The 24,255-nt window shown below is 34.9% G+C and overlaps 1 protein-coding gene across 5 annotated transcripts in view; it reads left to right on the plus strand.

The window, feature by feature from the left end:
- Positions 1–379: 379 nt before the first annotated feature.
- SPATA1 (spermatogenesis associated 1) overlaps positions 380–24,255 on the plus strand; it is a 69,286-nt gene continuing 45,410 nt past the window's right edge. For 2 of the 5 annotated variants that reach the window (XM_051999196.1, XM_051999192.1), the window contains exons 1-6: positions 383–1,283; positions 2,905–3,011; positions 15,458–15,575; positions 22,660–22,713; positions 22,801–23,041; positions 23,790–23,819. In XM_051999196.1, coding sequence (XP_051855156.1) covers positions 1,242–1,283; positions 2,905–3,011; positions 15,458–15,575; positions 22,660–22,713; positions 22,801–23,041; positions 23,790–23,819 — 592 coding nt within the window. In that variant the 5' untranslated portion in view covers positions 383–1,241. Of the gene's footprint in view, positions 1,284–2,904; positions 3,012–15,457; positions 15,576–22,659; positions 22,714–22,800; positions 23,042–23,789; positions 23,820–24,255 lie in introns of all 5 variants that reach the window. The other 3 variants (XM_051999195.1, XM_051999197.1, XM_051999193.1) reach the window with 3 other exon arrangements.

Below are 24,255 nucleotides of genomic sequence, written 5' to 3' on the forward strand. Positions count from 1 at the left end.
GATCCTCCTGTCTGGTGCTATTCTAAGGGGGTAGGATGGGAAATGGCTGGTACTTCTGAAAGTTGTAAAGATCTGGCATTGTAACTGGTGCTAACCTAGAGTTCTAGTGGTGACCACTGGAAGAGGCCTCTTTGCTTAAGACTGAATCACATGGTAAATCCTGGAGCTGGTAGCATAATCTAGTCCCGATGTTTGGTGGCTTTCATTCACTCCACCATAATAGGATTCCAAATCTCCTGCTGGTTTATTTAGGTGAAGTTTGCCAGTGGTGCTGCCTTCAGAGCTTCCAGTCCTGTCTTGGACGGCATTCCCTTTTTCCTCCCCTGCCCCCTACTTTGCCCCAGTGAGATGGATCACTCTTACTGATCTTTAAGTTTCCTGTACTAGAAGATTGTGTGAACCTGTCTCCTTAACGATTCTGCTGTTCCAAGACCTCTCTTGGGGTGATATTTTATGGTTGCCTGGAGGTGAACATGGGAGAGTTACATTGATTCACTGCTTTCTCTAAATCAATTCTTGACCATACCCTAATAAAAAATTTTATTAGATCATTTGGTGATAGTTATAAAGAACATGTATTCCCTCCACAGGAATTGACAGCTCTACTCACTAGGTATTTATCATTTATTTTTCTGCATTCTAAAGTTTTAGTAATATCTTTTGTTTAAATTTCCTTCAGTATTTTTCCTACTTTGTTGTTCCAGGGAGCCATCCCATATGAAAATAGTTTCTTAAAAGGAAAAAAAAAAGAAAAAAATCAGCAACACTGGACAATATATTGGGGGAAGTGACATTATATGCCTGCTGCTCAACTAATTGGCCTCTCCTCCAGCCTTTGCAAAAGAATGGGGGAATGGGTGTATTCTTATACCTCTTCTTTGGTATCAAACTTATTCTTTTTAATTTTGCAACACTCATTTTTTATTGTTTTGTGGGAGTTGGAAACATTTACATTATAGTTATTGTGTATATGGTTTTCTTGGCTACACTTAACTTTGTATCAGTTCAGGTAAGCCTTTGCTGCTTTTCTGTATTCTTATTTATCATTTCCTACATTAAAAAAATCATTTTATAGTTTATCATTTTCTTATATATTTTTTTCCTTTTTAGCTGGCATTTACATGACTTGAAGACAAAAAATGAGGATCTATATTATGACCCCTATCATTAAGTAATGCTTAAATGCAAAAGAAGAGCTACAAGAAACAATCATAAGTAATTATTTCTTTACTCAGGCATCAATGACTACCTCGTTCAATCCAAGTCGACCTTCTTCATCAGAGGTAAAAAATTCTTTTTATATGAAAAACCTTTTAACTTTCTTTCAATATTTTAAAAAATCATTGTTTATGAAACACTTGTACAAATTGTATAGAGTCTGTATTAGCTTCCTTCTGAAACACAAAGATATATGAATTAACTGTCGTTTCTTTGTAGTGGTTATCCATTTGTTTCTACAACACATTATAAATAATAAGACACACTTATTTTGAATTTGGCCACAATATATTATCAAAAGTATTAAAGCAATTTATTTTATTTAGAAATAGCATATATATATAAGTATACTTATTTCATTTAGTATGGTTTTATCTCAGGGATAATATTAACAAATGCTACTAGAAAAATATTAAATTATAAGGTTTTAAAAAGTTTTAGTGTTCAAGAAAAATTTTTGGTAATTAAAAAAATTCACTGTGTTGCATATGACAATCTTATTAGATTTGCCTTTTAAAAAGAATTATTTTATTTGTAATAATTTTAATATTCTGTCTATTAACAGGATAACATACTATATGTAGTCATATAGTATATCATAGCAAAATCTATATGTCGTAACAGAACACCTAAAGAAATACCTGTATAAGTGGCAATATGAAGAAGCACCATCTAACTTTTAAACACCCCCACTGGCAGTCCTAAGAATATGAGTGGGCTCCCTCATGTGCCCTAGAGAGCAAGAATTTCCATTTAAATTACTTTTGAGACCCTTTTCCTGTATGACCTTTTCCCTAAGGTACTCTCATCCCTTTTCCTGTGTACTCTTTTCCACATACTCAAAATCAAGGGTAACATAGGTTTATGAAAATTTTAAATTTTCTTTTCTTCTTGAGTGATTAAAGGTAAAGAAGGAATATTTATCAGTCGTTTCAGTTCAGGAAATCCATTTACCCATAGAAACAATGTCATAAGTATTGCTTAACTTCTAACTCAACTCAGCCTTCTAAGACAGGCATTTTTTCACCGTTTTTTTGGGTACTGGACCCCTTGGGTAATCTGATAGAGCCTCTGGTTGAGCCTATGAACTTCTCAGAATAGTGTTTCTAAATGCATAAAAGGAAATACTTAGGAAACTGATTACATTAAAATACACATATCAATATAGTATTTTAAATTTATAGGCCCTTTGAAATCTACTTATGCATTCTTTGAAAGTCCACAAATCCAGTCTTAACTACCCCTACTTTAAAAGATTTTTCAATCCATAACATAGTCAAAGTATAGTAGCATTTTAAGTATTGTTTGGGTTAAATTAATTGTTTTGTGTGTATATGTAAGCCACTGTTTGTAACATTGCTAATTTGAATAAATATATGGTCCAACTTCTAAAGCAAGAAACTTAAAAGAATCTTTGTAGTATGCACCATTTGAGAACTGGAAATTGTCTTCACTGTATGCAGGTAAAATCCCTTTATAATATGAAGGATGCTTTTAAAAAAGTTCTTCATTTTTTGTTTCCTTTTAGCTTAAGGAATGGATGTGTTTAGAAAATTACATATTTATATCACATCTTTTGATTAAAATCTCAATTCTTTAGAAACTTGTTTTATTTCGATGTAATTTCAAGTATTATTTCAATGCTTAAAATACCTTTATTTGATAAACTCTTTTCTATTTATTCAGTTGGTGGAACTTCATGTTTTTTATGTCCCTGAAGGATCATGGAACTATAAGCTAAATACCATTTCAATAGAAGTAGTCAGTAAATTTATTTCAGCTGGCTTTATAAGGCAAGTATTTTGAAAGTCATATAGAAATATGTTCAGTGAAGTGATTCGTTGTCCTTCCCCTTCACCTCTTCCTTCCCCTTTTCCCATTTCACTTTCACTTTCCTTTTTCTTTTCCTAAAAGTTTCTTGCCTTTCCCTTTCTTTCCTAAAATTTCCTTCAGGTAAGAATGGGAGTGGATCACCTCCTGCCATGGGCTCAACTCAGTCCCAGGCTTAAATGCATGGTATATATGATAGGAAGTGGTATTGCTCTTGGCATAGTGCTACAACCCAGAGAATACATGTCTCTTTGATGGGCTGCTGTGGTTAAACATTTAAGAGATTAATCATCTAAGAACATTTGAGGAGCTACAAACATTAATCAGCCATTAAAATTTTTCAATTCTTTAAATACTAATTTATTATTTGTTAGGTGCTAGGCACTAAAGATAGAAAGCAAAGAAACCAAAAAACAAATAGCCCCTTGCCTTCAGAAAACTCCATTTTATTAGAAAGTATGCTACACTTCACAGATAGATAGAATCCAGCTAATTTGAGGAGACTGCAACTCTTAACACAATAATAGTAAGTGAAGTTTGCCTCTAGCCACCTACATTAGGCCCTACTGAGTTTCCTTTTGTCTCTCTTTGTCCCAACTAGAGATGAGTTCTTTATTTTGAGGCAGGATGAGGATGAGTAGTTGTCCACTGCAGTTGGTATTAGACCTGGGGTAGCTACTGGAATTTTGGGTCACCAAGGAAATTCTGTGACTCATAGTTCTAAATTAAATTGGATCTGGGTTACTGAAGATAGCAGTGATCAAGGAATAGGTAGGCAATCCATGTGCTGAAGTCCAGTCCAGCCCAGTGATCATTTATTAAGCATCAACTATGTGTCAGGTACTGGACTAAAGAAGCCCTGGGGATACAATTGATAAAGGAAAAGATATTGTCTTCCCTTGGGGAGTTTATAATTTTATGTGGGAAGAGGTACTAAAACAGGCAGGAAAGGGGTAGGGAGAGACCAGTGCTTATCTTCTTTTGTGGAGTTGAAACTTGTCAGAGCAGCAGATACAAAGTATAGGGAGCTGAGAGTCTAGTTTCTGGTTGCTAGAAAGGAAGGCACTGGGAGCCGGATGCTGTTCCATCGTCCTGTGCTCCAAAGGGATGGGAGAGGAAACTAAAGGAGCTGATGTCAATCAAGATTTGAATTAGCATCATGGTAATGAATTTAGAAATGATAGCTTATCCTGGGAAGATCATCTTTTTTTCTGGGGAATTGAAACCAGGTAGGGTTACAGGTATGAAGTGGAGGAGAAAATCATAGGAGCATCTAGGAGAATAGAATCATGAATCAAAAGTGAATCAGATTAAAGCAAAACATTATAAATAGGACAATACAGGAAACATGAATATAGAAATAGATCAGAATGAAGATAATCTTGGACAGATGGATTATAATGCTTGAGATGCACTATAGGATAGCGAGGTGGTGCAGTCTATGAGAAGAATCAGCAAGATTTTATTTAAATCTGGCCTCAGACACTAGTTGTGTGACTTTAGTTTTTCTCAGTTTCCCCATCTGTCAAATGAACTGAAGAAAAAAATGGCAAACCACATAGTTTCTTTGCCAAGAAAACCATAAATGGGGTTGTAAAGAATAAGGCATGACTGAAACACCTGAATAACAAAAAACACTGCTTTTTTGTTCTTATAGTCCCAGATGAAGTAAAAAAAAGTAGTTAACCAAACTAGTGTGCCGTCCATCTTCTGAGGGCATTCCCAGCCTGATCATTGGCTGAATTCTGCAACCAACATTGGGCTTAGAAATTGTGGATGACTCTTAAACATAATCTTCTAGTTTACTGCTTTCTTAACTGACCAGATGTTCTATATGATATGATCAAATAAATCCTAGAACCAGAGAAGCCTGACAATGATTGTGGCTGAAACTTGACTTCTGGATAAACTTTCCAGTGACCATTAGAATAAAGAATGGATTTTTAGTAAATGAGGAAGTTGTAGCTGAAAGAGCATGGGACTTAATCTCTGTATGATGGTAATTAGAAAGTCTAAGCTTCCATTTTTCTTGAGAGTTGAAGCACAGACAAAGTAGATAGCCCACCATCACCTATGAGATCTGGCAGCAGTGATGATGTATTTGTTGTTTGCTTTTATTGCCTCGACTTTGTCTATAAATTGGTTTAGGCAGCTGCCAGTTCCCCTCAGATAGTTTTATGGACATTGATGCATGCAGTGGTGGCTGGAAAAAACCTGAGGTAGAAATTATAGTTTTTGAGAAAGAGGACATTGTGGAAAGCATGAACAAAATGTATCCACTAAACTTTTCTTATTCTTCATCCTACATTCTTGTGATTGTGAGCCTTTGAAGCCCTACTACCAAAATACAAGTCCTGACAGATTCTACCAAACTGGGAAGGCATTGATGGGGGGTGGAGGGTGAAGGGGAGGGAATGACAATGACTAACTACTAGAGAAATAAAAAAAATCCTGTGTAGCTGGTTGCATCAGGAATGAATCTTGAAAAGAGCTAGGTATTTTAAGAGTTTGGATACAAAGAGGGAGAAATACAGGAGACCACTGGCAGGGTCATGGGTGATTGAATGTCCTATCTGAGGAATAGTCCCGGTGAGAAAATCTGGAAAGATGCATTTTAAATGTCAAAAAAGAAGTTTTACGTTTTATTCTAGAGGCAATAGGGAGCCACTGAAGCCATACCAGGATAGTGATATGTTTATACATGTGCTTTAGAGAGATATTTTAGCAATTACCTTAGGATCTATTTGAATAAGGAGAAATCTAAGGCAATTAGGAGGCTATTATAATAATCCATATGAGAGGTTATGAGGTTCTGAAATAGGATGATGGTCCTATGAGGAGAGAGAAGGGATGATCACAGTTTTGTGAAGAGTAAACAAGGTAGCTGATTACTGTGGAAAATGAAATAAGTTATAAGAGAATGAAAAGTCAAGGACGACTTGGAGATTATGAATGTGAGAAGCTTAATATTGCAGGACCCTTGACAGGAGTAGGAAAGTTAGGAAGAGGCATATATTTAGGAGAACAAAAATAAATTCTATTTTGTAAATGTTGAGTTTGAGATAATCTATGGGACATGTTGCCGGAGAAGTTTACTAGGCAGTTGGTATTGTAAGACTGGAGTTCAGGAGAGAGATGAGGTTTAGGAGTCATTTACAGAGAGATAATAATTGAACTCCCAAGATCTGATGAGATGGATCACTGAGAGAATGTAAAGAGTATGGAATCCTAATGTATACTCATGTTTAGAGAGCAGGACATCGATAAAGATCTAACAAAAGATATTGAGAAGTAGATGATTTTTAGCATCAGAAGTATCTATGGTTTTGTCATAGTAAATGATATCAAGACAATCCTAACTATCTTCCTTGTTACCCTAAGGATCACTGGACCTTTCCATTTGTTCTTCAGTGGATACCTATATGTGCTGCCCACCCCTATTAGAATGTAAGCTCTTTGACAGAAGGGATTATCACTTTTCTGTTTTCATCTCCAATGCTTAGCATAGTGATTTGCATATAGTAAGCATTAAATAAATGCTTTTCTTTCTTTCTTAGTGATGGATATTAGAATTCCCATTGGAAGAAGTAGATGGGTGGATGATTCATCCACAAATCCTTGTCCAGGGACAATGTTGGAGAAAAAGTGAAAAATTAAAACTTCAGGAAACATGGGGATTACACAAAGCCAATTCCTGAAACCCAAATATTATTATGAATAAGGAGGATCTGTTGATCATAGAATGTCACAGTTAGAACAGAGCTCAGAGGCCATTTATCTAAAGCCATTTCTGACTTGAGAATTCTCTCTACAAAAAACCTAAAAACAAACCAACAATATACATATCAACATATCATCTAGCTTTTCTTTGAAAAAATGAATCCATCATTTCCTTTATTCAGTAGTTCTACTTGTTAGGGATTCTTTTCTTAAATTGAGCTGATTTGCCTCTCTATAGTATCCACTCCCAGCTCTTCCCTATAGATCTAAGCAGGACAAGTCTAATCCCAATTCCTTTGATAGCCCTTCAGTTAGAAGACAACAATCATATCATTCCCAAGTGTTCTATTCTCTAAATTTAACATCATTCGTAACTTCAATCCATTTTCATGTGATATGATTTCCCTTGGATACTCTATCTCATCAATGTCTTTCCAAAAATGTATCTCCCATAACAATACAATATTCCAAATGTAGCCTGACCCAAATAGAGTACAATAGGTCTATCACATCCCTAGGCGTGATCAGTAGACCTTTCTTGATCCCATTGGCTCAACAGCATGTTAGCTCTCTTTTTGTGTCACTTTGATTCATAGTGAGCTTTGTGTGATCTACAGATTTGATAAGTATGCTGTCTTATTTAGCTTTCACCCAAGTCACTGATTAAAAATGTTTAAAATCACATGGTCAATAGTGGATCCCTTGGGGCACTCCACAAGATACCTGTTTTCAGCTTGACATCTAACCATTTCTGATGACTCAAAGTTCAACAATTCAATCATTGCTAAATCCTTCTAATTATATAATTATCTTATCCACAGCTCATTTTTTTTTCCCCACAAGAAAAGTATGAGACAATTTATCCAGCGTTCTATACTATGCCTTCTCCTCCTGGTTCTTGGATTTCTTCATTGAATATGCCTTCTTCATACATAATGCTTTCAAGCTTCATCCCTTTTGCTTATTCTCTTTCTTTTGAATAAGGTATACCCATCCAGAGCTACATTCCAAGCATGGGTCTTTTTTTACCAAGCCAAAATGATATTATGAAGTATCATTTTTAGCCTTGTTTTTAAAGGATCTAATTTCTCTTCATGCTCAAACTTCATGAATTTGTATATAAACATTTAAGACCAAAAGTCTTATTGATAATTCTTTCCTGAATTGTTTTTTTCTCCAATAAACTTCTAGGTGCCTCAGTAGCCATTCTTCCTAATTTCATTGTTTGGTATCTAGCTGGATGAATATTCAATTTTCTTCTTTCCCTTTCTTTTTAAATTTATAACTCTTTTGATTAGATTTATAAGACACTAGGCAAATACAATCTTATCAGCATTTATTAAGTGCATCCCATCCTTGGCCAAGAGCTTGTCATTTCAAATATTTTAAGCCATAATCCAGAAATTCAAATTCCACATCATCTCCTTAACCAACTATTTACCCTCTATATGGCCTTTAGGCTTTCAATTTAGGAGTCATCTTGGACTCCTATTATCTCTCACCCCCAAAATCCAAACTGTTGTCAAGTCAATTTTACATTTACAATATCTCTTGAATACACATCCTTTTTCTCCTCTGACACTGCCACACTTTGGTACAGGCCTTCATCATCTCACGTCAGTATTATTTCAATGACCTACTGATGGGTTTGCCTGCCATGAGTCTCCCCTCACTCCAATCTGTCCTTCATACACTAAAATTATCTTCATAGAGCACAAGGCTAATCATGGCAACCTCCTTCCTCCTCATCTACATCTAGATGTACACTGTTACCTCCAGGATTAAATATAAAATGCTCTGACATTCAGAATCCTTCATAACATAGCTTCCTCCTACTTTTCCAGTCATCTCACAACTTAACACCTCATGAGAACTCTTTGGTCTAGTGATACTGGTTTGCTAACCATTCTATACACAAGACATTTTTGCTTCAGATATTTTTCTCTGGTTGTACCCCATTCCTGGAAAGCTCTTTGTCCTCTGCTCTACTTACTGACCTCCCTGGCTTCAAGTCTCAACTAAAATCCTTTCTTTAACTGGAAGTCTAACCCCACTCTTCCTAATTCTACTTCTTTCCTTCTGTTATTTCTTATTTATTCTGTATATGGCTTGCTCTATATATATTTGTTTGCAAGTTATCTCCCTTCTTTAGATGGTAAACTTGAGGGGAGAGGTGATTTTTGCTGCTTTTTTCATCACCAGTGTTTAGCACAGTATCTGGCATATAGTAGGTACTTAATAAATGTTTATTGGTTGATTGATGGGTTGCAATATAGAAGATGCACTAGACTTTCTTTTGGCTCCAGAAGGCAGAACTAAGAAAAGTAAGTGGAAGTTATAAAGAGATAAATTTAGGTTCAATATCAGGAAAAATTCATAAGAATAAGAGTTGTCTAAAAATAGAATGGGTTAGCTAGAGAGGTGAAGATTCCCCTCTTTAGAGGTTTTCAAAGAGAGACTGGATGGCCACCTGACCAGTACATTTCCTGATGATGAAACATACTCACAGAGAAATAGGAAAAAAGGGTAGAGTTTAGGGGAAAAGATAATGAATTCAGTTTTGGACATGTTGACTTTAAAAATGTATTGGGGACATCCAGTTTGAGATATCCAGTAGGCAGTTGGAAATGTGAGACTGGAGGTCAGAAGAGATTAGGACTGGAAAAAATAGCTCTGGGAATCATCTCCACAGAGATGATAATTGAAACCATGGAAGCTGATGAGATTACCTTGATAAAAAAACAAACAAACAAACAAACAAAAAAACAACAGTCTGTGGGGAGAAGAGAAAGGCCCAAGACAGAGCCTTAAGGACTTAAAAGCTATAGCCAATTTTATTTCCCCACAATTCTTTAACTGCAAAATAGGGGAAATAATAATGCCTTCTCATAGGGTTATTGTGAGGGTCTAATGAGATAATATTAATAAGTGTCTGGCATATGGTAAATATTTAAATAAATGCTTCTTCTCTCCCTTCCTTACTTCCCTTCCCTTCCTTCTTTCTTTTTTTCTTTCCTTCTCTCACTAAATTCTTACCCTATCATACTAATTTGTTTTACTTACCTTTTCTTACCTTGACTTATTTTCTCTTTTTGTCCTTTCCTCCTCAAACTCAAGTCAGTCTCCTTTCAACTTTTCCTTAAGTTCTGCCAAATTAGTCCACATTTCTCCTTCCCAAGACCAAAGAAGATGGAAATGAGATTTTGACTGGAATTTCCTAGTTTTCTCAAATTTCTTCTCCCTAAATTCAATCTCTGGCCTTCAAACGTCCAAATTCCTAATCATCTTGATAAGTTTCTTCCTTTTATTCAGCTCATGTTTCTTAGCTTCCTCTCTTATTACCTATACCCACATGAATCAGGAATTAGGATTTACCAATTGAGTAATAGTTTTTAAAAAATGAGCTTGGTTTGACATAATTTGTTCTTGATGAAGCCACACTAACTTTTTATGATACCTTTTATGTTTTCATTCATCCATTCATTTATTCATCCTACTTCTTACCAGAAGCTGGCAATAAGACAGTCACACATTTACAAATTTGAGAGTTGGAAAAAGTCTCTACTCTCAAGTCAAACAGGAATCCCCAGTATTATATAACCAATATAAGGTTGCCCAGGAAGAAGAGCTCATGGTCTCCCCAAGTGGCAGCTAATGTTAGGATGTCTTTCCTGACATTCAGCTTATCTTTGCCTCTACCAATTTCTACCTTTTGGTCCTGTTCTGCTCTCTGGAGCTAGACATAAAAAGCATGAGGCCTCCTCCATATATAGCCATCTCAGTACTTAAAAACAAGTTTTTGGGCTCCCCCTTAATCTTCTCTTTTTCACACTAAACATTCACAGCTCTTTCAACTATCCTCATGTATCATGAATTCAAAGCCCCTCACCATCTAGTTTGCCATTTTCTGGATATTCTCTTTGCATTTCTTTGTACTCAAAACTCGATTCTTATTTACAGGTAAGATTCCTAAGCTAGGGTCCTCAAACTATAGCCAACAGGCCAGATGCGCAGCTGAGGACGATTATCCCCCTCACCCAGGGCTATAAAGTTTCTTTATTTAAAGACCCACAAAACCAAGTTTTTATTTTTACTATAGTCCCCCTCCAACAGTCTAAGGGACAGTGAACTGGCCCCCTATTTAAAGTATCTCAGGACCAAGGTATTTGTAGGTCATGTTCAACTGAAATACTGGCCCAGGGTAATGCTGTGTATTTTTAGAAAGAAACAAAATCAGTACCTAGGACTGGCAGACAATTGGCCAGAATCTCTGCTATCTTTCGTGTCTGGCTCACCTGAATTCCTGGCTTAGGGTACTCCTGTGCTTTTGAGAGAACAAGAAGTCATATCAGGTGGAGGACCAGGTGAAGGCTTGGTTCTGCTTTCTTCTGAGCAAGCATTACACTCTGATCTCTTATCTATTCTCACCAATTTACTTCAACTTAACTCTCCAGCTAGATCTTCTCTGTTGGACACTGCCTTGTGATTCTGCTGCAAGATGCCCCACCCAATGGGAGTGATATTAGCAAAAGAGGACTCCTCCTCTCCATCATTGCTCTATTTCCAAGAAGTACAAAGGAAAAGTAACATAGTAAACTCTTTCTCCAGAACTGATTGACTTAGAATAGGGACAGCCTATTTTTATTGAGGTCACAAGAGATGTGGAAATTCAGTATTCCTCAGTTTTGTCCATTTCTGCCTGGATACCCAATTAATGGAGTTAAACCTTTGTTTTCAAGTTATTTAAGAAAACTGCTTAATTTGATCAAAAATGAATCTACCTCTTTTACATTTATTTGCATTTATAAGGATTAGAAATATGATTTTTGCTGATGTAAGGAATAAATGGATTAATCTTTCTTCCATATAAAAGCTTTTCACGAAAGTATTTGAAGACATCTGTTACTTTTTACCCTGAATTTTTTCATCACCAGATTAAATGTCCCCAGTTCCTTTAAGAGATCTTTATATTGCATAGATTCTAAGCTTTTACTGCGTATTCTCTACTAATTCTGGCTACTCTCTCCAATATGATCTCTGGTTTATCAGAGTCCTTCCTAAAATGATGGTATCTGGAAATTAATTCATTTCTGCAGATGTGTTCTGACCAAACCAGTGTTTCTCTCTAAAAGCAGCTCAAGACTGCATTAGCATTTTTGACTGTCTTATCACATTGTTGATTCATATACTTAAAACACTCCATTTTTTCAAATTGCTCTATAATCACATCTTCTTGAGTTTTGAACCAAACTGTAAAATTTTATATTTATCCATATTAAATTTTCTCTTATTAGATTCAGCCCAAGATTCTTGCTTCTCCAAGAAAGGTTTTATTTTGACCCTGTCATGCAAAATGTTAAACTAACCCTCCTGGTTTTGTGTCATTAACAAATTTGATAAGCGTGCCATCTATGCATTTGTCCAAATTATTAATAAAAATCTTAAACAGTAAAGGGCCAAGCATAGATCTCTGAGCCATCTACTTTATATTGACACTGAACTATTAATGATATAAATATAGTATTTCAACTAATTCCTTCTAATTGTGTTCGTCTAACCCACATCTTACTATCTTTTCCACAAGAATATAATGAGACACTTTATCGCTTTAATACAGTCTAGGTAAATTATATTCTTCTGATCTAATCACTTAATAACTCAATTGAAAAGAGAAATGATTAACATTTCTTGACAAAAAGCTCTTTGAAATCACTGCTTGTTCGTGTAAACAAGAGAGCTTGGAGAGAGAGGTAGGGAAGTTTTTGAACCACATCCTTGGGCAGATAGGGAAAGAAAAGGGGCAAAAGGAGAATGGAGCAGCATCAAAGAAACTGATTAAAATAAAATCAAAGAACTTGAGATAAAGATAATCAGCAAATAGACTAGTGTCAAAATAATCTAAGAAAACCCTCAATCACAAGAGGAAAAGATATTGACTTAAAAATAAGGGGGAAATTCATACAAAAGAAATAAAATAAAGAAATGATTGCTTCATTTTCCCAACATCCACTATTTGGTTAACATACTAGAATTTTCCATGTAATTAAAATCAAGTTCACAGCTTATGGTCACAGATTCTATAATCTGTTTTTTTGAACACTGGAAAAATGTTTGCCTTTCTCTGATCCTGTGATACCTTTCATGTTCTCCAAGATCTTTCCAATGTCCCTAAGTATGACTCAACAATCATATCAGCGAATTGCTTAGTAAAGACAGCAAGGTGCTCCCTACCTTATTTTGACTATTTTCTTGTTTTGATTATCAATACTTTATTGGTCATGTTGATTTTATCCTTCTCATACTAAAGCTGTTTTCCTTGATGAAGAAACAGAAGGGAAACAAAAACTGAACAATTTCCTTTGCCTCTATTATCACTGCTCCATTCACTTTAAGCAAAAGCCTTGTTCCTTTCTTAGGGACTCCATTTCTTCTAAAATATAATTTATTTTTTAAAGCTTTTTGTTGGCCTTAATTTTTCATTCTTACCCCAGCTAATTTAGAAATTTAGAACTTCCAACACTATTCTGTAACAATATTATCCTGTTGTTGTTTTTTAAATTGATCTTCTATTATCTACTCTTGCATTCTTCTGGACATATATTTTTTTTAAATCTGAGTTAGTTTGGTGAGGTCCCTTGGTGTCAAATGTTTAGACAACTCAAGCTTTTCTTCCTTACTGGCATTAACCTTTTGTGTCTCCAAAATTTAGTTTCTTCTATTATGCTTCTGAAGACTTTCCCTGTAGAATTTTAGTCCATAGGATCTGTTCTTTCTCTGAAGCATTTGAAATATACTCTCTCAAGATCTAGGATGCCTTTTTGGTTTTCCTTTTCTCTACCACAAACTCTAGAAGAGAGTAGTCACTTTCTTCAACATTGCTATCATTTCTACTCTTTGTTGGAGAGAATCAAATTCAAAATAGAGTTTCTTTTTGTTAGTTCTTCTCCTTCAAGGTCTGTCAAGAAATTTTAATTGCTCTTTTTCTTTTTGGCAAAGAGCAACTCAGCAGACAAAAAAGTAAATGTAATTTCTCATCACTACATCTTTTCTGTACTTGTGATGTTTTCCAAATTCCTTATCTATTTCTTTTTTTCTAACTAGGGAATCTAGTAGATTCTAGTTTTAAAAAAATTTCTTTATTTTTTCCTCTTTTGATCTTGATCCAAATGTTTTGATGCTTTCTCCTTCTGAATCCCAGACTAATGAGTATTTATAATGATTATTTTGCACAGCTACCCCCAAGGCAGATTAAAAGCATAATATTCTAGCTCATTTACTCTTAAGTTGCTTTGGAGTATTTTGAAGTATATATTGTGTTTTTCATGTTTTCTCTCCATAAGTGAATTTCCTTTAGATTCTAAATAGGTATAAAACTTTATTAAGCTTGGGGAAGTTTTAAGGCAAAGCTAGTTATCCTTTCTCAGTCTTAGTTTCTTTTTCTAAAGAGATTGAACTTTATAGTCTCAAAGGTCCTGTCCAGAGCTAAGTCTATGATCTTAACTATAATAATAATGGTAGGAGTTCACTTTTATAGAGAGTTTGAAGGTTTGCAAAGTGCTTTATTCTCACATAATCCTTTGAGTTATGTGATAATAATGTCTCCATTTTATAGATGAACAAAGTGAAAAAAAGAAATTCAATGATTTACTCATGGCTAGTTAGTGTATGAAGCAAGATTTGAATCTAGGCCTTACCAACTCCCAGATCCAGTGGGAACATTCATTAGGTTCCATTGCCTCATTCAATCACCCAAGTCTAGAAACTGTGTTCATTTACTTGTAGTTACAAGTTCTGCAACATGGATTTCGATTTTTTTTCTGTAAATAGTGTATATTGGACAGAATCTGTCGTAAAATGACAAACGAAATAGTCTTTTTTGTTTCTAGAAGGCATCTACTAAAGATCCCTTCAGTAGAATACAGCCAGAGAGAAACAGACATTTATAAAATTATCTTCATGATTTATACAATAACTCTATGGATTTTTTGGCTGAATTTCGTAGATAATCACTTTACCTCTTTGTTTATATTGGCTGTAAATGCTTGATTTAACAGTGTATGATAAATTCTAATTGTTGATAGAAGACTATTATTAGAAAAATATTATTCCAACAGGATGATGAACTTCCTAAATGGAGCCAAATCATATTCCAAATTTTGGCCAGAGAAAAAAATCATGTCAAAAAAACAGAGGTCTAAAAGAAATCTGGATGACACAAGATTGTAACAGTCTATTAAAATGAACAAAGACTTGAGAATGAGAACTTAACCTTAATGACAGATGGCACCAGTTGATGACATTTTCCTAATGGCATTTTGAAGGAAATATCAAGATGCCAGGTCCCAAGAGCTTTCATTTTAGTACTCTTGGGTGATAGTAGAATGCTAGCATCCTGAGGAAAGAACAGAGCTATTGCATCCATCACAGGTATTTCCCAGAATTGTAAACTCTGAGAATATGGACTTGTTGGTTATCAAATTATAGCTATGCTAATTTCACCCCTCTTAAAATAACTATATAGCAAGACATTTAGTGTATTAAGCTAAATTTATTTTAGTGAATTAGTAATTCTAGAGTCCCAGCAATATGACAAAAATTAATCTCTCATTAGTTTTTTTACTTAAAAATTAAAAAGAAAAGCCCTATAAGTTTAATATTACAGATAGAGTAATGTATCATGCTGTTTCAGGGTGTCACCTCAACTTACTTTACAAGCCTTGAGGGAGCAGCTGGGTGAATTCCTGGGCGAGGAAGCTGTGGCAGAAAAATTTTTATTTTTGAAATGCATAGGAAACAATTTAGCTGTGGTAAGTTATTTTCCAGTGTTTTTATTCTTTCACTTTAAAAAAAAAAGCACATGTTCTAATTGCTGTTTCAGACAATTTCTTAATTTATAATTTAAACTATACTTGATAAACAATTAAAACTTTAGAGATAATTTATAAATTTGAAATATCACTAAGAAATTGTATAAGAAAGATTTAATTGTTCCAACTTTTCCCATTTTTAGGGACCAAGAGCACTGCTCTGTGTATGAGTGTGTGTATGTGTCCCACTATGTATATATGAATTTCCTTGGAAAAAAAAGAAGCTTGAATTGAAAACAGGATCTTATAATGATGATTTTTCTAAGTAAATAATAATTTTCAGAGATTTTGAAAGTGAAGCATTTTAGCTGTAAAAAAAAAATGTTTCTTCCAACCTTGGTCTGCCAGATCTTGCTGAATATAGTTTGAGTACAACATAGATCCAATGAGTCCTTTTGTCTAGAAATAGGGGCATAGGTTGTATAGCTGGAAAGGATTTTGGAGACGGCTAATCTGATTCTATTTGTAGGTGAAGGGGCTGAGACTCAGAGAGGTTAAATTTGCCCTTCTGGTTTCAAACAGAATGACTAGCAGAACCAGAAGTTGAAGCTGGGTATGCTGACAATATCCAGTGCTTTTCCTCTCTGTTGAATCACTGCAGTAAAAAGTTGAGAGACAAAGACTAGAAACAGCTCATCTTAAACTTATCGAATTATTGGATTTAGAGATGGAAAGAATGTTTTTTAAATATTTAAAAAAATTTAAGTAGTATTGTATTTTCCCAACTATATGCAAAGATAATTTTCAACATTAACTTTTTAAAAATTTCTATAATGCTTAAAATTTTATTTCATTTTTAAAAGCTTTTTATTTTCAAAACATATATATAGATAGTTTTCAACATTCACCCTTGAAAAACCTTGTTTTCCAAATTTTTCTTCCTCTCCCCTCCCTTTTCCCAAGACAGCAAGCAATCCAATTTATGTAAAACATATGCAATTCTTCTAAATATATTTCCATATTTGTCATGCTGCTCAAGAAAAATCATATCCAAAGGGGGGAAAAAACATAAGAAAGGGAAAAAACCAAGCAAACAAACAACCACCATCACAACAATAACCACAAATGGTGAAAATACTCTGCTTTGATCCACATTCAGTCTCCATAGTTCTCTCTTTGGTACTTTGATGGACAGAATCTTAGAAGACACCTACCTCAATATCCCCTCATTTTATAGATGAGGGAAACTAAAACAGTTAAATGACTTAACAATAGTTTACATAGGTAAAGTAAGTGGCTAAGGTAGGATTTGAACCCAGAGTCTCTTCTATCCCTTCTTTTTATAGATTAAGAAAGTCAAGCCTAGAGAGAGAATATTATTTGACCAAGTTTCTATAGATAGTAAGTAGTAGAGTCTAGATTTAAATTGTCTTTTTACTCTACATCTTTTATTCTGTCTACTGATATAATCTTCTATCTCCTACTCTATCCCCATAACTCCCCTTCCTAGTGCTGCAAACAGAAAAAAAAAAAAAAAAAAAAAAAAAAAAAGATTCAGAAAGGCTAATGGGGGAAAGGCTCTTATTTTTGAATAGAAAAAAGGAGAAAACCAGTCAAAGAGAAAGAAGATAAAGCAACTTGACAAAGTGAGGCCTGATTTCCTTAAGCTTCTGTTCCATGTTTTCCTTAGAACTGAGGCTGCCTTCTACAATCTGGGTATATTTATCCCTTATTAATAGTCTTTAGGAAGTTGCAAGGGCTTCCTTGTTTTCCAGCTGTTGTAGTAGATAAAAAACTGTCATATTTACAATTTCTATTCAAACATTTCTGTCAGATTTCTGGCCCTTGCCAGGAATGTACTCTCTCCCCATTTCTATCTCCTAAAATCCTTAACTTTTTCAAAGTTCAGTTCACATATCACCTTTTTCTATACAAATCCTTTCTGGATCCTCCATTACTTAGTTTATCTTATATTTACTATGCATCGATTTTATATCCATATGTAGTGTATCTAATGGACTCCCTCCAAACTCTTCCTCAGAAGTTGGATTCCTGAATATACTAGGTTCAAGGTGATCTCTGTGGGTCTAGACTCTTAAAACTATAGCTCACAAGTTCGTACTGATATATTCTTCTTGAATAATAATTCAGAATTAAGTCAATTCAATAAGCATTTATTAAGTTTCTTCTTGTGCCAGAGATGGTTATTTTGAAGCAAGAGCATTTGCTAATTTAACCTTGACTTGGCATCAGCTTAGAGATGTAGAGATGAGACATGTTTCCCCAGAATTAACCAATACTGAAATTATGGAACTGAGAAGAATGTTGAACTTAGAGAATTCTTGGCAAGAGGAGGGGAGGAGAAGGGGAAGCACCAAAAAGGGAAGTATAAAAAAAGTTAGATTCGGAGTTTTGTGACATGGGGGTTGATGCTCAGTGCTAGAGTATTTTTGTCTCTTTCTCGCTAATCTCTTCTTGAATCACTGTGTAGCTTCCCAGGCTGATGCAGATATTGATTGTGCTGATGAAGACAACAATTTGTGAACTACCTTAAATACCCCTTTGAGACATTGCCCTTCTCCCTCCCTGTCTCTGAGTTGGGGAGAAATTGCTCTGCTAACGTATCAATTCCTTCAAGGTGTTTGTCTCTTCCTCCTTATGAGTGGAAAGGAATAGAAACAAAAAAGATATTTTCTATTCCTTGTATAAAGAAGGGTTCTACATGTAATGGAAGAACTTGTCACTAACTAATATTGTATCCAAAAAATCTACTTCTTTTTATCTTTTTGCTTTCTCCTCGGTGATTGTGTTGTCTCTTCTCTTTTATATAAAAGAAATTAACCACTACTGCCTTGAGACATAACTAATACTAGTGACTCAAATAGAGGATGGAGAAACTGATTAATTTGGGAAAATAGGAAGCCTAGTGAGAGGCTATAGAGTGTATAGAGTGCAAGTAATGATTTCTTTCATTAGATATCTCAAACATTTTCTGTCACTCTGCAACTTATTTGTTGGCCATCTCAAAGCTGATTTGCATGAAAGAATGTAGAAAAAATATTTTTAACCAAGTAAATAAAAAATTCTTCAGGTGAGAAAAGATGTCCTTCAAGTCAGTCTAGCACAAAAGAAGAGAAATATACCATATAAATTCCTATTTGGATTGCTTTGTTGGTTTTCACATTGTTGTTCCTCTACACTACTCCCTTCAGCAGTTCATTGATTAGTGAGAGACTCTAAACTCTCTTTTAAAATATCATCTCTGTTCCAACAACTTGTTAACTCTGTATGCCTATATTATATGTGAAGGTAGCCTCTCAGAGATTTTTATTATTCTCCCAAGCTGAGTGAAACTTTAAACTTCCATAAGAAGGAAAGAGACCTTAAACCAATGGAAAATGCAAACCATCTCCAGAGAGAGAAATATAGAGACTGGATGTGGATTGAAGCATATTATTTTCACCTTTTTTTTTCTTTGTTTGTTTTTTTCTTTCTTGTGTTTTTTTCCTTTTTGATCTGATTTTTCTTATAAAACATGACAAATCTAGAAACATGTTTTAAAAGATTGCACATGTATAACCTATATTAGATTGCTTGCTATCCTTGAATGTTGAAAATTACCTTTACATGTATTTGGAAAAATAAAATAATATTGAGAGAAAAAAAAAGATTTTGTGTCCCAAATTTTTTTCTCTCCCTTTTTTTCCCTCCCAAAAACATTTTATACAATTTGTTGAAACAGAAAAACCCATTGGTGATTAGGATGGTGTCTACCCAAAGCATGTGAAGACTTCTGGTGGAATGGGCAGAAGAGAACAATTTATTCCAGTAGCCTATGAAGGTGGCTGAAGCAGATACTGTGAAATGCTTAGAGCTTGACTAGACATCAAAGGCACCAAGGTCCTCTGCTGCATCTTGAGCCATCACCAGTCATCTTGACTATTTCGCTACTGGACTGTGACAGCTCTGGAAGAGAGGGTCAAGCCAATGACTTCATGCAACTCTGCCTCATTTAAATATGACTTATGCATCTAAAGACATCACCCATACCGTTTTACCCTTTTTGCCTTTTCTAAGTACTATGGTAACAGACAAATGACAAAGCAGCAGGTGCAGACATGTTGGGAGCTATAGTCACTCCCCTGCACATAAGCAGCCTAGACCACAGGGTTGGTTTCTCACTGGAAGCAGCAGTGGGATTCAGCAGCCCCCTGGGTTTTTGGAACAGCCTTCTAGAGACTGTGTGCTTGCTTTTCTGGTTAAGGATAGAAAAGGTGCCTTAAAATTGTCTGCTTACCCAACCCAGGTCTGTTTACCCAATCAGGCAGAGAAAACTCACACACACACACACACACACACACACACACACACACACACACACACAGTTTCACAGAGTGAAACAAGATGGGGAGGTGCATACAGTTTTTCTGGAGTGGCTTCAGTGAAGCAGTGTTCTGTGAAGCTGGTATAGGTTTTACAATCAAAGCTAATCTAGTCAACAAACATCAAAGGGAGTGAATGACAGGCTCATGAAAATACAAATGCTACTTGCGTCTATGCTCATCAATGTTGGTGCTCCTACCATAACAATCTCTGATAAGATCAAAAAAAAATTTCATGAAGACCTGGAGTCCTTTATCATCAGTGTGCTCAAAGAGGACAAATTTATAATTCTAGGTGACTTTAATGCTAGATTACTAAACATGGCAGAGGGACCTTGGGAGGACTAAAGTTGGAAACAGGCCACAGCAATGGTCACTTATCACTGAAGACTTCTGCATCTCACGACCTCATCACCAACACTTATCTTCCCTTTATCTAAGTGCAGTAAAATCTCTAGGCTGCACTCTTGCAGTAAACATAGGCCTTTAATAGACTATGTGATTGTAAGGAAAAGAGAGAGACAGGATGTGAAAGGGACAAAGGTAATGTGTGGTGCAGAGTGCTGGACTGATCACAGACTTATCTTCAGTCTAAAAATTGCATTCAATAAAAACAGAGGCCCCAAGGCAAGATGACTGCCACTTGCTTAATGTCAACAGATTAGAGTGCCTCTCCAAGTGTGGACAGTTTCTTGCTAATTTGGAGGGAAAGCTAAGCCAGGACTTTCCCTTCTCAAGTTATTTGATATAAAAAAGGGAAAGGAACCACATGTGCAAAAATGGTCTTTTTGTAGTGGCCAGAAACTGGAAACTGAGTGGATGCCCATCAATTGAAGAATGGCTGAATAAGTTATGGTATATGAATGTTATGGAATATTATTGTTCTATAAGAAATGATCAGTGGGATGATTTCAGAGGGACCTGGAGAGACCTACATGAACTGATGCTAAGTGAAATGAACAGAACCAGGAGATCATTGTATACAACAATAAAATTATACTATGATCAGTTCTGATGGACATAGCTCTTCTCAACAGTGAGGTGATTCAGGCCAGTTCCAATGATCTTGTGATTAAGAGAGTCATCTGCACCTAGAGAGAGGACTGTGGGAACTGAATGTGGACCACAACATAATATTTTCACCTTTTTTATTGTTGTTTGCTTTCATTTTGTGTTTTTTTTCTCATTTTTTTCCTTGGTGATCTGATTTTTCTTGTATAGCATAACTGTGCATGTTTAACATATTGAATTACTTGCTGTTTAGGAGAAGGAGTTAAGGGTAAGGGAAGGAAAAAAATTTGCAAAACAAGGTTTTGCAAAAGTGAATGCTAAAAATTATCTAAAGCAAAAAACTTTTATAAAAATGAAATTATTTCATATTTATAATTATCCCTTTCACATGGAGGATGGGATTTAGGGACTCAGCACCCCTGCAATCTGGAAAAACCCCATTAATTTTTTTGGCTCTCCTTTTGTAGCAGAGAAGAAGTTTAAATTTTTTTTCTTTTGGGGGGGTACAATATCTTATTGTAAAATTTGGGTTAAGTATTTGGTCATAGACTATATTATAATACTATGCATATATTTTATGTATTTCTGAGTTTCTAAACTTTTCTTTGTCACCTACTGACTTTTTCATGTTGCCTGTGGCTTCCACAAAAATCCCCCCAAATTTCCATTTAATTTCTTATTATTATTCCTTATTCTTAATTTCTTACCCTGCCATATATTTAAACTGATAGGGAAAACCACAATGTAATAGGTGTTTAATAAATACTTGCTGATAAATTGATGGCCAGGTATATTATATATGTTTCATTTCTTTAGTCATAATTTTTCATTTTTATAATTAACTATCTGATGCTGATTCAGAGGTTCTTAGACCCGTTCCTGCTGGGGTTGTGTTGGTGGCCTGCACCAGGACTGCAGACTGGACTTCCACTGTCACACATCTTCTTTTTGTTGACCTCCTAAATTGGGTTCAGCTGAAAAATGTTCTACTCCATTTGGGGAGGGAGGGTATTCTGATGCTCTAAATTTTGTATAGAGTTATTATTTAAAGGAATTTGGAGTGGTTTGGGTTGACTTTACTCTGCCTCCCCAGTTAACGATCTTAAAAATAAAAGCACTCATCGCCACTTTTACTTCTATTCTTTTCTTTCCCCACTCAAATATGAATTTCTACTATAAACATACTTTGCTTAGTGGAAGAAATAAATTTGTGACAAGGTTTTTTGATTCTTTTTTTCCACTCTGTCTCAGTTGAGACTCTCCTTTGTGTTTTCTGAAGCTCTACATTTCATTCTTAAAGCATAATAATATTCCATTATAATCTGTTTGGCCTTTCCTTAATAGGTGGACATCCCCATAATTTCCTTTTTTTTTTTTTTTTACCAAAAGAATATTTGACCAAGTAAAACTATTCCTCTAGTCTCATCCTCTATCAGAACTCTCTTTTATTATTAACAGTTGAGTTCTACTTAATTATGTGAGAACTAACATTTGCATAATTGAAAGATGAATGAATTCAATTATTTTTGATGCACTCAGATAATGAACTTGTATTCTACAATATCTTCCATCCTGTTTTGCTATTGATTTTAAAATCCAGCTTAGTTCTGTATATGCTCTTTGCAAAATTAAAGATAAATAAATGAAAACTCCTGAAAGCCTTGGTTGATTTTTCATGTTTATATTTTCAGGTGAAGACAAAGCAAGAAAAGGAACTGAAACTTAAGTCATTTGCTCCACCATATGTATGTAACATGCTTAGAAATTTTTATTTTAAAACATTTTTTTAAAAAATGTTATTCTCTTGTTAAATTGTTTCCTATATGTTTTAGGCTCTTCAACCAGAATTATATTTGCTTCCCATAGTGGACCACTTAGGAAATATTTATTCATCATCATCATCATCATCTGTTATGGGAGATGCGCAACAGAATAATTCTAATATTTCTGAGGATGATAAAGTTGTCCAGCAACTAGATAGTTGCCAAACTCCTTCAAACCAGAAACTTGAAAAAGAACCAAGCGTAATAGAAAGTACTACTAAAGCTCCTTCACTCAAGAATGAGGAAGAAGGTGATTTCAACTGCCATGGGGAAAACGTTTATTATAGATTGTTAGGGTTGTAAATCCTAAAGGCAATCCCTAAACAAATCTAAGACCCAGAAAAAGCTTGTCAGGTTGACAGAAAGATACAATTCACTTTGGAACATTTTAGGTTGTTTTCATAAGTACTCTGGATAAGTAAGGAAAAAAAGCAAATTTTTCAGCCAAGAATTACTAAACTGGCCCAGGAATAATACATACACTGTATTTTTGTTTTTGAACACTAATATAACCTCATTTTTAGACAGGAGAACATTGTTAAGGGAGATTGACTTGGAGAATTTTTCATAAATCAAAAGGGAAGATGCATCTATGCTACTTAACCTCATATTTCACATATGAATTAGAGAATTTTATGGTTTGTTTCAACACTTGATGAAAGATTGTAGTATAAAATTTTAAACGTTAAAGTTCAGAGGTTATATCCAAGAAAATAGGTCCAGCTCTAATTTTTAAAAAAAAATTTGCTCCCAGAGGAAATTGTATTTAAAAGAGAACGTATCTTATTCCAATAGGCAAAATGCCCAATGTGTAATTTTATATAATATGGCCAGTGATTGAGAGAGTATTTTTTGTGAAGGGATATTTCCCAGGGATAATCTCAAAGTTGTTTATGTGCAATAATTTACCATGTTGGTATTCTTAGAATTAGTTTGATAAAGTCACATTTTTAATCCATTTCCATTTTAACTGAGAATGATTTCCTATTCTTTCCCAGAATCAAAGAATCTTGGAGATGGGTGGCAAGGTATCTAGTTTGATCTCTACCCAAATATATCTTATTTCAAACATCCCAATTTCCATTTAAATGCCTGCATGAATTAGGAACTTAACCATTCCTTGAGGTAATCCATTCTATTTTGTAGCAACTCTGTTTAACAAAGATTTTCCTAAGGTTGAACCAAATTGCATTGCTCTAATTTCCAGCTAGTTAATAAGACTTTATTAAGCATTTACTATGAACCAGAAATGATGCTGTGCTGCAGATACAAAGAAAGGCAAAATTAAAGTACCTACCTTTAAAGAGCTCATTTCTAATGGGGGAGATAATATACAGAATTCTATACATACAAGATACATATAGTAGAAGTGGAAGATAATCTCACAAGGGAGATATCAGCAGGGAGGGTATTCCAGGCAAGAAGGACACCACTTATCCATCCTCTTGCCTTCTCTGATACAGC

This window comes from Antechinus flavipes, chromosome 4 (assembly GCF_016432865.1).
Source record: "Antechinus flavipes isolate AdamAnt ecotype Samford, QLD, Australia chromosome 4, AdamAnt_v2, whole genome shotgun sequence".
NCBI lineage: Eukaryota > Metazoa > Chordata > Mammalia > Dasyuromorphia > Dasyuridae > Antechinus > Antechinus flavipes.